General features: G+C 35.9%; 1 protein-coding gene across 6 annotated transcripts in view; it reads left to right on the top strand.

Annotated features, from left to right (window-relative positions):
* Window positions 1–14522, top strand: part of mctp1a (multiple C2 domains, transmembrane 1a) — a 494888-nt gene that overhangs the window by 233448 nt on the left and 246918 nt on the right. For all 6 annotated transcript variants that reach the window (XM_062050987.1, XM_062050984.1, XM_062050988.1 and 3 more), the window contains 2 exons: window positions 12194–12358; window positions 14021–14151. In XM_062050987.1, coding sequence (XP_061906971.1) covers window positions 12194–12358; window positions 14021–14151 — 296 coding nt within the window. The remainder of the gene's footprint in view (window positions 1–12193; window positions 12359–14020; window positions 14152–14522) is intronic.

Below are 14522 nucleotides of genomic sequence, written 5' to 3'. Positions count from 1 at the left end.
TTTTTTTTTCAATTTAAGCCTGTCAGTTATAAAATACAAGGCCATAAAACAGGTCGATAAAAAGCATTAAAAGGGATTAAATGGATTTTGTGAAAGTTGAGCCCTTGAATTGAATTAAAAAACATTACATTTGATGTCCGGAGGCATTAAAAATGTATCATTGAAGGGCAAATGACAATTAACTTGATAACTTTGCTGGCATTGATAAATTGCTATGTCTGTGTGTTTCTTTTCTTCGTCTCTGGCTTTCAAAGTGGATTCAAGAGGGTTCACTCTGTGCATCGCTCTCTGCATTTGAGCATGTTTATTTGACTGTAGAATTAAATGAACAGATTGAAGACTAGACCTGGGCCGATAACAAATTTTACTTGACGATATATTGACCTACCAATTATTGCCGAAAAACAATATTATTGCCAATATTTTTATGAGACCAAATTAAGGACAAGATAATTCACCCCCTTCTTTTCATTCCGCTATGGTAAAAATGTGTGCGGCCGCTAAAAGCGACAACAAGCGTGAATGCTCTTGAAGCATGCAAATGGCGATTTAGCGATGCTGGAAAACTTACCGACTTTCATTTTCATTTATCGTCGGTCAATTGATTTATGGAATATCGGCCCAGGCCTTGCGAAAGCTCTTGTTAGTCATGCACAATCTTTGTTTCGGTTTGAGCAGGCGTGACCGCCAGCTTGCGCACAGAACACACAGACATCTCCTCGCTAGTTGTGACTCGCGAGTGAGAAGCAAACAATAGTTAAGAGGAAAAAAGATGATACTGCATGATTGATTGTAAAGCCAAATGTGTAGGATTATTTTATCTTCACAACTGAATGAGCAACATGAGCCAGTCAGCACGACGAACAAACAAGTACGCCGTGATGGCTTTGGCAACAAAAAAGAAAACAAAACAAACCACCCGGCCCAGTTTTTCCAACTGGGGGAAAAAACTGCACTTCTTTCTTTTGAATGTTATTTTATTTGATTAATATTTGTATTTTATTCATTTGTATTTATTTACTTTTTAAAACGTTGCTTAAAAATGTTCAATATTTATTGACGTGCAATGTTTGCTAACAGCAATTGAGAGTCCATTTTATTTTTAGGTTTGTTTACCTATTTAGGATAATTTATTGACCTTCCAATTACAATGGCAAAAAAATACTACATTATTGAAAAATGTTTATTGCTTTTGAAAGGGTCACTTTTTATTAATATATACTATGATTACTATTACTAATTAATTTGGCCACAGTTAATGTAAACTTTTCAACTAATCAACACTATCATTGACAAATAGTTACAATTTTGTCCATACAGACTATTTTGTGCTTTTGATTTTATACAATAATGATCTACAGTAAGACATGGGCATCAAATGTGTTTTAAGTTGTAATAAAAAAGGCATTAAAAATAATTAAATTAGATTTGCTGATACCTGCACAAACCCTGTAAAAGTTCAGGTAAAAATAAATGTCAAATATTAATAATAGGGTTGTTTGACAAAAAAACAAAAAACAAGCATGAACATTATGCGTTCACACACAGCATTTAACGTGATGGAAGAAAGATTAAAATATAATACATTTATTTGTTGTGCCATTGGATAAAGTTATGTTCAAGGTAGGGCTGGGCGATATGGCCTTTTTTTAATATCTCAATATTTGTAGGCCATGTCACGATACACAATATATATCTCAATATTTTGCCTTAGCTTTGAATGAACACTTGATGCATATAATCACAGCAGTATGATGATTCTATGTGTCTACATTAAAACATTCTTGTTCATACTGCATTAATATATGCTCATTCTAAACTTTCATGCAGAGAGGGAAATCACAACTAAGTCAATTGACCAAAACTGTATTTATTAAACAGTTATTAAGCAGTGGCACAAACATTCATGTCATTTCAAAACAGAAAGTGCAAGATTGTCAGAGACATTTTAAAATAAGCTATGAGTGCACTTTTGTGCATGATGTCACTAAGATGACATCAAAACAACAATAAATTAAAGTGCACTTTTTGTACAGAACACCACTACAATAGTTTAAAAACAAATAAAGTGCACTGTTGTGCATGATGGTACACACGATATTTCAATAACTGTCAAATAAAAATGAGCTGCATAATAGGAAATCAAATAGTGTACCGGTATGTCCTTCGCTATGTGGTAGGTTACTGCGGACGTTATCTCCTTCTGTTGTTGACTATCTGTTTCATACGGTGTTGATCTGGAAATGGTTGCCTCTGCATTTTGTTGGTGTGGCACCGAACGGAGATGTTGACATGCAGAGTTTCAAGCACTCTTCATTCTCTAGCGGGTGACTTTTCAAATGATGCTACATATTAGCAGTGATGCTACTTTTTGTAGCAACGCTTTTGCCCCACACTTGACAAATTACGGTTGTCTGTTCGACATATTCCCGCTTGAAGCCAAACCACCGCCAGACGATGGACCCCATGCGGTTTTTCTTGGGAAATAATTCTTCCTTCATTTGTTACCAGATTCGCACCTTCTTTCTCTCGTATTACCATTCGCACCGCTCCGCTAGCACCACAGCTAACATTACCCATGCCGCTACCTCTCTGCTCCGCGAGGGCGTATACATATGTGACGTATGTACGAAGGTGCGCTTGTTTTAATGTCTCTGTGAGGAGGAGAGACAACAAAGAGTGAGAAACGCCTGCAGTGTAATGCCCGCAGCTAAAAGCAACTGCGTGAGAACGTATACTCGAATATCACGATATAGTCATTTTCTATATAGCACAGAAACAAACCCGCGATATATCGAGTATATCGATATATCGCCCAGCCCTAGTTCAAGGTTCACTTTTGGATCTCATAGCACATAATTGTGGTGTGTCCGAAGAACCTCCATAAAAGTTCGAAACGGGCTAGTTTTCAAAGACAGGGGAGGTTAAAGGCCTACTGAAACCCACTACTACCAACCACGCAGTCTGATAGTTTATATATCAATAATGAAATCTTAACATTGCAACACATGCCAATACAGCCGGGTTAACTTATAAAGTGCAATTTTAAAATTCCCGCCACACTTCCGGTTGAAAAACTCCTTTGGATATGCTTTATGCGCGTGACGTCACAAAAGCAAAAAAAGAAAAAGGAGAGAGTACATAGTTCTGTGAGGTTTGGTTGCTAAGTTGCTAAATTAGCCTTAGCGTCGTTAGCAATAGCATAGTTAAGCCTTACCAGGCTGAGAATTTTTAACCGTGTAGTTACATGTACATGGTTTAATATTATTGTTGGTCTTCTGTCTATCCTTCCAGTCAGGGGTTTATTTATTTTGTTTCTATCTTCATTTGAGAACGATGTTAGCACGTTAGCTCAGTAGCTAAGTGTGTCACCGATGTATTGTCTTGGAGATAAAAGTCACTTTAAATGTCCATTTCGCGTGCTCGACTCTCATTTTCAAGAGGATATAGTATCCGAGGTGGTTTAAAATACAAATCCGTGATCCACAATAGAAAAAGGAGAGTGTGGAATCCAATGAGCCAGCTTGTACCTAAGTTACGGTCAGAGCGAAAAAAGATACGTCCATCACTGCCTCTCTAGTCCTTCACTGTAACGTTCCTCATCTACGAATCTTTCATCCTCGCTCAAATTAATGGGGTAATCGTCACTTTCTCGGTCCGAATCTCTCTCGCTCCATTGTAAACAATGGGGAATTGTGAGGAATACTAGCTCCTGTGACGTCACGCTACTTCCGGTACAGGCAAGGCTTTTTTTTATCAGCGAGCAAAAGTTGCGAACTTTATCGTCGATTTTCTCTACTAAATCATTTCAGCAAAAATATGGCAATATCGCGAAATGATCAAGTATGACACATAGAATGGATCTGCTATTCCCGTTTAAATAAAAAAAATCATTTCAGTAGGCCTTTAACCCCCAGCACTATCCATCTATCCTTTCATTTTCTACCGCTTGTCCCTCTCGGGTTTGTGGTGGGTGCTACAGCTTATCCCAATAACTTAATAATAATCATAATAATAGTAAGGTTGTACGTTGTACTGGTACTAGTATAGTATCTCAGTACCAATGAATCAAAAAACGGTACTATACTCTGTTTGAAAAAAAAGTTTCTCCATTTTTTTCTTTTTTTCTTTTTTTAACGGGCTTGACGGCGCGCCGTCGTCACGTCATGACATTGCTGGTTTTACGAGCAGAGGAGCATGTTCGGCAGCGCACAATCACATACTTACAAGCAGACACAGTGTGTAGACAGAAAAGGGAGAATGGACACATTTTGGCCGAAAAACTAAAGATAAAGGTGAAGTTATAACACTGAAACGCACTAAGGAAGAGGTGCTTTAAGACATGGCTAGCTATCTAGCAGCTAACATCCATCCGCAGTCGGCAGTGTTTTAGCTACTTCTAAATCACTAATACTGGCCTCCATGGCGACAAATAAAGTACGTTTCTTACAAGTTTTATTATCACTGGAGGACGAGGAATAGCTAAACATGCTTCACTACACACTGTAGGAGGATACAATAGCTCACCGGCGTCACCGCTAACAGCGAGCTAGCACCCCTGAATGTAAACAAATGCCATGGGTGGATCTACACCTCACATGCACTGTAATGATACCAAGTACGAGCATATCTAGTCGATACTACTATGTTTACATCGATATTTTTTGTCGTCACAATTTTTTTTTTCCTTTTTTCAAAATTCATATTATGTTTATAAACTTCGGAAATAAGTCCCTGGACACATGAGGACTTTGAATATGACCAATGTATGATCCTGTAACTACTTGGTATCGGATTGATACCTACATTTGTGGTATCATCCAAAACTAATGTAGAGTATCAAACAACAGAAGAATAAGTGATTATTATATTTTAACAGAATTGTAGATAGAACATGTTAAAACAGAAAGTAAGCAGATATTAACAGTAAATGAACAAGTGGATTAGTAATCCAATTTTACAGTTTGTCCCCTCACAATGTTGACAAAATAATAGAATGATAAATGACACAACATGTTATTGCATACGTCAGCAGACTAATTAGGAACCTTTGTTTGTTTACTTACTACTAAAAGACAAGTTGTCTAGTATGTTCACTATTTTATTTAGGGACAAAATTGCAATAAAAAAACATATGTTTAATGTACCGTAAGATTATTGGTTAAAATAAAGCCAATAATGCCATTTTTTGTGGTCCACTTTTATTTAGAAAAGTATTGAAACACATTTCGATACAGGTACCAAAATATTGGTACAGGACAACCCTAAATAATAGTGTATTATTATGAAGATCACATGTTTCGGATACAACGATCCATTGATGAGAGTACATACAAGAGGGTTTACAATAAAAAATAAAGTTTGATCTGACACAATCACACAATCTAGATATGTTAATCCCATTTTTAAAAAGTCAAAAAACACAGTTTTTTCTTCATACAAATTCTTGGAGACAATACAAGTATATCTTTTTACATGTGTTTTAAAAATCTTGTTTAAACCGAATTAAGTCATAATTCCTTTTTTTTAGGTTTAATGTGGGGTGGGGCCCCTTTAGGGCCTTAATAACAATGATTAATAAGCAATATTAAAGACCACAACAGGGCCACACAAAGCATTGAGCGGACTCAAGAAAACGACAGGTTTTAAAAACAAAATAAATTAAGTTAGAGATACAATGAAATAATTGTTCAAATACACATTATAACCAAAAATGTGTTGAAATGGAATTTAAAATAATTTTTTCTTTGCTGAATTATTAGTGTTTAACCAGCAAATGCGAGCCACATATTTCTAAATGGTGGTAAGCATAGTGACCTTTATTGCAGCTGCTGTGGAAGAAAATAAGCCTTTGTTTTGCGTTCTGGGGGTCTAAAATCAATTATGTTAATAAGAAAGTGTTCATTCACCATGCATGATTTTTTGTTTTATCATTTATTTTGGCTGAACAGAAAGCAGCATGCACTTCCCTTAACTGCATGAAGATTTTGGTTGTAAACAGTAACTGGATTAATTCACTTTGACACTACTTTCAAATCATCATAAGGAGTAAATGTTCAACATCTTTAGTTTTATTAGTGGTGTTCCTCAAGGTTCCGTTTTAGGTCCTCTCTTCTTCACCGTTTAGGCAATTCAACTGGTGGCCTGCGGGTTCAGTAAAAAAAAAAAAAAAAAAAAAAAAAAAAAAAAAACTTGTGAGGGACTAATATTTTTGCATCAGATTCTTAAAAACACCAGAGTGATGTCATAGAGATGATCTTTGACCAGCTCCTGTCACTCGGACAACATTTTTTACCAAAGTCAAATGTCCACTATGGAGAATGCTGGTTCTCTAGAAAGGAAAAGCCCACGGTCTTTAGCTTTCTAGAAACAATTTCCAGTGGAACCTCGATTTACGAACTTAAGTGGTTCTGGAACAGGGTTCGTAAATCAGAAAGTTTGTATAGCGAAGCAAATAAATGTGAATATGAATAATGAGTCCCAACCTTGACAAAAGTTTTAATCAGGGTTTATACACTTTGAACACAATATAAAGTGCTGTAAAGTACTGCATATGTAACAAGGAGGTGATTAATCAACTGTCTTTTTTTATTAACAAGCTAAAACAACTCACGCACACACACACATAAGTCCCTTTGGTGCCCTCACAAATGATCAGAAATCACAACAATCCTTAACTTTACAGTAGGGGAGGGCTTCTATGGCCCCATTACTGGGTGGATATCACGTGACAGAAAGGGGGTGGGGAGATTAATCATTTTGCAATGTAGCCTGCTGAAAATGATGGAAATCACCACTCTATATAGCACCTGACGCTGTGATCAAAGTTCGAATTGCCACAAAACACATTTTAAGATATTCAACACTCGACTGCCATCTGGTGGTTAAAGTGGATAGTGCACCCCTCCCCAACCCAATTGGTCACGTTTTATGTGTCAGGTAAACCATGACAAACGGGGCCAAATGAATCCCCTTCCTACTGTAACAACCATATTGCTCAAATAATAAATATTTTAAAAACTAAGGCTGGAAGAGGATAGGAGCCACTGAACGAGAGGTGTGCTTCTCCTTTTCCGTGAAATAAGTCTGCTTTGGTATATTTTTCTGGAAAAGTCTGTTCTCATCACAATTTAAAAACATGCTGTGGTACAAAGCCTCAGTCTGTTCAATACAAAAAAGCACAAAATGGCTGCCAGCCGGACTCCAGATGAATGAGTGAAGTGTTCACACACACAGACATATTTGGCTCTATCTAAAAGTTTGTAAACCGAATAGTTTTCAATTATAGGGCTTTGTAAATCCAGGTTCCACTGTATTAAAATATATCTCTGATGTAGGATTACAATACAATGATTGATTGATTTATAACCTACGTAAAAAAAAAACAGACTAATGAACTTGACGCCATAATTCTATCAGAAGTTGTCGGTAGGCCCTAGCTACAAACAATTTATGGACTCAAATACTGTACACTTCTGCACTGGGCAGACTTCCTGCTGTATCGAGCCTTTGAAGCTCGCAAATATGGGCCGCCAGTCGGGAAAACGCCCAAAACACTAACTATCAAGCTACCCCTCCCCCAAAAATGTCCCTGCTGTTGAGTACTCTCCTTGCTTGGTTGCATTATTTTTACACAACCTCTTGTTTTTTTAAAGGCGATGCAAACTATTATTCAGTAGTTTGTGCTAATAATCAGGAATTTACTTCACCATGCACTAAGCAATTTTTTATTTTTTTTATTTTTTTTTGTGCTTCAAATGTTTTCTTATTCCAGAGGGCTTGCAAAAGTTGAACTGGATATGATTATGAGGTTTGATCCCTGCCATGCTGCGCTCTATCCCGATTTTTGTTATTAATCAGAAATATGTCGCAAAGTAACAACTTGATCATTGCTAACGTACAACACAACCGCATTACAGCTCGAACTGTAGACGTGGAAGTGGCTGCATGGGAGGTTCGCTGGATTGCGAGCATCCATTGGCGCTGTTTAGTGTCTGGAGGATGGAAATGAAGATCAAAGGGCTGTGCTTGTGAGGCAGGGTTTGTTCAGAGTTTAATGAAATTCATCTGCAAAACAAAAGCTATGATAATAAATTCGCCCTAACAAGGAAGAAGGCAGGGAGAGAGTCTAAAAAGATGGGGAGGGAGACATCTGTTGTGGTGCAAGATATTCTACTGATTCAAATAGAGGTTAAATAGGCCTTTAAGTGGTGGCAAAAAGACTTAAATAGGTCACTTTGCAAGATGGACTGCTAAATGAATAAATGTTAGTCGTGAATGGAATCTGACATGAATTTGACTCCAAAACCGCTTGTTTCCGAGTTTTATTATTATTATGATTTATTATTTATTATTATTATTTATTATTTAATTTATTATTATGACCTGCTTAGTGGCTTTGTGGTTAGAGCAGGGGTGTCCAAACTTTTCCACTGAGGGCCGCACACGGAAAAATTAAAGCATGCGGGGGCCATTTTGATATTTTTCATTTTCAAACCATAACAAAATATATAGATTTTTTTTTGTTAACAATTAGGGCTCCTGGGGCCCGTAAAGGGTCTCAGTCATCATGTTAAAAACAAGTCAAATTATTATTGCCTATTATTATATATGCCTTTTCTGTCAAAGACAACTTAGTTTTTTATAGTAAAACTGAAATATGCAGTATTTCCCCCACCGCCCAAAACATTCAGAAAGCAATGTTTGATGTGAAGTAATTGGAGCCCTGAAAAGATCAATAATGCATGACACCATTGATTTTATTTTCATTATTATTTTTGATTAATCACAGTGAAAAGATAAATAAAATCCCACTAAATATCTTTGGGATCCAAAAGGTACCCCACTCATAAAGTGATACATTTTTATTATTATTTGTTTTACTTTCAACACTTAAGTTACGAGATCAACTTCAGACACAGTATATCTGTCGATTTTACACTATTATTTTGTTTGTTTTATGCTCTTTTGTCAAAGAAAACTTGGATGTTTTTATATGGCAACCACACAATATATGCAATATTTTTCCACATAAAACATTTTAATGTGAAATATTTGAAGTAATTTGAGCCTTGAAGATGTCAATAATTCATTATTATTGATTTTTTGTCTTTTTTGTCTTTTTTTTTTAGCAATGGCAAAAAAAGGAAAATAAAGATAGACAAAATAAAAACAACAGCCTGCATGGCAGCTTTGTGTCAACATTGCAAGGTTTTCTAGTTAGATTTCACCTCATTCCACTTTTTTAATGTTTTTTTGATTTTTGCAATGGCATTTCCAGAATGTGTGGCGGGCCGCTAAACAATTAGCTGCGGGCCGCAAATGGCCCCCAGGCCGCACTTTGGACACCCCTGGGTTAGAGTGTCCGCCCTGAGATCGGTAGGTCGTGAGTTCAAACCCCGGCCGAGTCATACCAAAGACTATAAGAATGGGACCCATTACCTCCCTGCTTGGCATTCAGCATCAAGGGTTGGAATTGGGGGTTAAATCACCAAAAATAATTCCCGAGTGTGGTTACTGCTGCTGCTCACTGCTGTTGCTCACTGCTCCCCTCACCTCCCAGGGGGTGAACAAGGGGATGGGTCAAAAAATTTCACCACACCTAGTGTGTGTGTGAGAATCATTGGTACTTTAACTTAACTTAACTTTAACTTATTGGCATTATCATCTATTCAGTGGTTCAGTTTAGGTCAGGGGTGTCAAACGTACGAACAGGTTTTATCCGGCCTGCGGGATGAGTTTGCTCAGTATAAAAATGAGCAGAAATTTTTGAATGAAAGAAACTGCTGTTCTAAATGTGTCCACTAGATGTCACAATAGCAATTCTTGTATCTTTGTAGATGATGCTACATATGTACAAAGAAAAATAAACCACATGCACTAGTCGAGGAAAATGAGCAAACTACATAAATAACATCCTGTAATTTGATTTTGATATTTTTTTTTATCTTGATAGATCTAAAATTAACACCAATGAGTTGACTGATGAACATTATCACATAATTAATTCAGAAAGTATAAATAACGACAAATAAAGATATAATTTATTTAACCGCAACATGTAAGTGTAAAAAAACAACAAGAACATTATGATTTGTAAATTTTCAGAATGAGCTTGTTCTATTACTAAACAAAGAAAACAATCTGAAGTTGTCTTTATTTTTAAGCTATCGTGCCATGATTTTACCAGTCCGGCCCACGTGGGAGTAGATTTTTCTCCATGTGGCCCCCGATCTAAAATGAGTTTGGAACCCCTGGTTAAGATCGTCTTAGTCAGGGGTTTTCAAAGTGACAGTTTTCAGCACATTGTCGAGATAAAATCGAGCTAAAAACAAAAGAAAGGATGTTAGAAAAAAAGAGAGAAAATATGTAATGTAATGAGGAAAAAGTTGAAATAGTCACACTACAGTCGCTAGATTAAGTGTTGAATTAAGTTTTATTTACCGTATTTTACAGATTATAAAGCGCACCCTCTAAATAAAAAAAATATGTATTAGCCACAGATATATACATTTTAAAATTAGTTATTTACACAAAAACATTTTTTTAATGTTTATTTACGTACCTTAATTGTTTCTAAACAGTGTCTGTAACACGGCAGTAAAACGGCAGATCAAGCAAAACAGAAGTTATCGTCATGGACACACTAGCTGTGGAAGCTAGCTCTCCAATCAGCTAAACAGACTCAATAACTCCACGGTGACATCTTGCTGGATTTACTGAGGAATTTGTGAAACTAAAACAATACAAAAAAAATGCCATCATAAGTTAATAACTCCAACGCAGGCACTCGTAAACGTGCTAGCATATTAGCTAATGCTAACAACGCTAGATGCATTACATTATTGTAGCACGGGCAAGTATGCATGAAAACACTCCTACAGATGTCACACATGGGAGGGTTTAGTAAATATGAATAATTTGAGTTTCATTGTAAAACTTACAAACGTTGCGTGGAGTGATGAATGAAGAATCTATTAGAGTAGAAATGCTATGGACCATTAAAAGTCAAAACGGCACTTTTACTTCTGGTTCAAAGCTTTAAGCAGCAGGAGACACTAGGCATTCACCCAGCTGCACCTGCAGTGAGGGAACTCGTCCAAAAGATGGCGCCGTAGCACAAACAATAAAACACAATTTAAGTGTCTTTGCTTGTGTTTAATGAAAACTCTTTGCTTTATGGCCGTCAGTTTTGTAGGTTCTAACAATAAACATGTTTGATTTATTAAAAATAAGCCTTTCTTAAAGAAATTTACTTATCACACTTAAACGAAGGACAACTGTAATAAATAATACTATGCTTTGTTACCTATGATATGTCTGTTTACAGCTTTTTTTTTTTAATTTACAAAATAATTGATTTGACTTTACAGTGTGCAAAAAACAACAAAATACATACATAAATAGTACATTTATTTTGATTAATAAAAATAAAAAAATCATAGTAACACAACTACTAAAACCAGGGCAACTCCAAACTAGGGTTGTACGGTATACCGGTATTAGTATAGTACCGCGACACTAATGAATCATATTCGGTACTATGGAAAGTACCGGTAATTTATTTTCTACCATTTGTCCTTAACAATTTTGACAAAATAATAGAATGATAACTGACACAATATGTTACTGCATACGTCAGCAGCTAAATTAAGAGCCTTTTTTTGCTTACTTACTAATAAAAGAATTGTTGTCTTGTATGTTCAATATTTTATTTAAGGACAAACTTGCAATAAGAAACATATGTTTTAATGTACCGTAAGATTAAAAAAAATAGAAATAAAGCCAACAATGCAATTTTTTGTGGTCCCCTTTATTTAGAAACGTACCAAAAAGTATCGAAATAATTTTGGTACCAGTACCAAAATATTGGTATTGGGACAACACTACTCCAAACTCAAGGGCAATTTTGTTTATTCCATCGTTTATTCATTGTATTTTCTATTTGTTTTCTAATGTGTGGTTACCCTCTCAATGTCTGGTGCTTTGGACTTAATCAATGTACAGTATCTTTGTTTGCTTGTGTATACAGGCATGTGTCTCTGAGCCTGTCTTGTAATAACAATACTAATATATTCTATTTGTATTGTGCGTGTGTGTGTGTGTGGTGTGTGTGTGTGTGTGTGTGTGTGTGTGTGTGTGTGAGTGTGTGTGTGTGTGCGTGTGTGTGTGTGTGTGTGTTTACCCACTCCAGTGTCAGAGTATGCGCCTGTCAGACATACACAGAAAAGCTCAGCTGTGGCGAGGCATTGTCAGCATCAGCCTAATAGAAGGTCGCAGTCTTCAGCCCATGGACGACAATGGCCGCAGTGACCCTTATGTCAAATTTAGGATGGGCCACCAAAAATACAAAAGCAAGGTAAACACGCCGCTGTTCAATAATTGTTATTTTTCTCTTGTATGTGCATTTGACCCTACAGTATCATCATAGATGTCACCTTTCATTATTGTCTGCTCAATGCTGTATGAAGTCATACATATTTACTGACAAATGACTAATTGTCTTCAGGAATGGGTACAGAATTCAGTACTTTTATAGGCACTGACCGAATCATACCAAAAATTATACCATATATCCATAGCTTTGTTGCACGTGATGTGACACCTGGTTGTAGACTGGGCAATCGGCTCAAACACTTGGTGGGCAAACAAGCAGTCTAGCAGCACTCATTCAGACTTCCTCTTTGTAATGTAATCATTTTCAATGGCGAAAATGCAGGTGTGTGTGATGGAAAACATGCGAAACATACAGTAAGTCTCCACTTTTCAAAATGCGCTAGCTCAATGCTAATTTACATTGGATTTGCCATAGACATGCTACTGATTAGCAATAGTGATTTTGCGCCTCTAAATTTGTTCATGAAAGCTTTAACTAAGATGCACGTTACAATCAAACAGCTGGTGTGTAATAAGTACTATATATGTATGTATATGTATACGTATATAGATATATTTACATATTATAATTATATATAATTACATATATTACATATTATAATTATATATAATTACATATTATTACATATTATAATTATATAATGTATATATAAAGGACCACAATGGAAACCAGCATTTTGGCTTTTTGTGCCATGCATTTGCCTTTTTAAAGCATTACATGGATTAAATTCTTTAAGATGTCAATAAACTTCTCAATCAATCAATCCATAATAATTGTTATAATTGGTTATTAAGCGTATGTAACCTTGTTTACTTCCGTGACCACCTACTTAAAGTTTTTTAATCAATCAGAAATATCAAGCAGCTAAAATGTGCCAAACATGGATAAGTGTGGAGAGAGTGTGTGGCATTTTTCCCATCTTCCCTTGTAATGGATTTTAAATTGGTGTAGTTTAGATTTTTTTTTTTATGCTGATTGGACGTTTTTTTTTTTATAATATCCACCCAGTTTAATGAGTAGGCTGTGTTATGTGTGACCATGTGTGTTGAATTGTTTCATTTTTCTTTCTGCACCATGATTAGTGAAGGTTGTTTGGAATGGGTCATATGAGAGAATGTTGTGCACAATGTTTCATTGATGTATAATTAATGGCCACTGACTTATGTTACTTTCATTGGCCACCAGATGGTGACAAAACGGATGCTATCAGACTGCTAACAATTTGTATACTAAATTAAAAATCATGGCACCTGGGCAAATTGTTTATTGGACTTGTGCCGTCTCGCGGGCTAAATTGAAGACGGCCGCAGTCTGCTGCCATCTTGGAATTTCAACTGCATGGCAAGTCTACTATTTAATACTTGCAAATGAGACTCACAAATATAATAAACAAGATACTAAACAGCTCAGTTATCATAATCAGCTCATTTTTAAATGTTAAAATAAAAAATAAATTTTATTATTAACAAAAATGAACATCCATTGACACACAAACACACATCGAAGTACTGAAGATTGGTTCAGTTGTGTCAAGTACCCATCCTTTGTTGGCTCACCTTTTTGTATTAAGCAAAGACAAATGTTATATTTTTATTATTGCTTTGTATTTTGTTGTGGATTCAGGTGATTCCAAAAACACTGAATCCTCAATGGCGGGAGCAGTTTGACTTCCACATGTATGAGGAGCAGGGAGGCTACGTTGACATTACCGTGTGGGACAAAGACGCTGGCAAGAAGGACGACTTCATGGGAAGGTAAATGATCTCAGATTATGTACATTAATGAAGTATAAATGGATGATTTATTTTGAAACCTGTTAACCTAACCACTGCAATTAATCTTAATATATTCTGGAGACACCCCTGTTTATCAGAGTATTTATTGTTGGATTTTGTATTTTATTATATTTTTTCAGTTTAATATTTTACACACAGGCCGGTCGCCAGAATTTTACCGTAAAAATGTTAGTGGTACTGTTTTTATGTACAGTAAAGCACTGAACAAGAGTAGATTTTACTGTAAAAAAAAAACCTACTTGCAGCCCAGTCGCCAGAATTTCACCGTAAAAATAACAGTGGTATTGTTTTTCTATTTACTGTAATTCACTGTAAAAACGACTATAGAT

The sequence above is a fragment of the Entelurus aequoreus genome, linkage group LG06 (genome assembly GCF_033978785.1).
Source record: "Entelurus aequoreus isolate RoL-2023_Sb linkage group LG06, RoL_Eaeq_v1.1, whole genome shotgun sequence".
NCBI lineage: Eukaryota > Metazoa > Chordata > Actinopteri > Syngnathiformes > Syngnathidae > Entelurus > Entelurus aequoreus.
The sequence above is the reverse complement of the archived record's forward strand: the minus strand, read 5'-3'. Positions and strand labels throughout refer to the sequence as shown.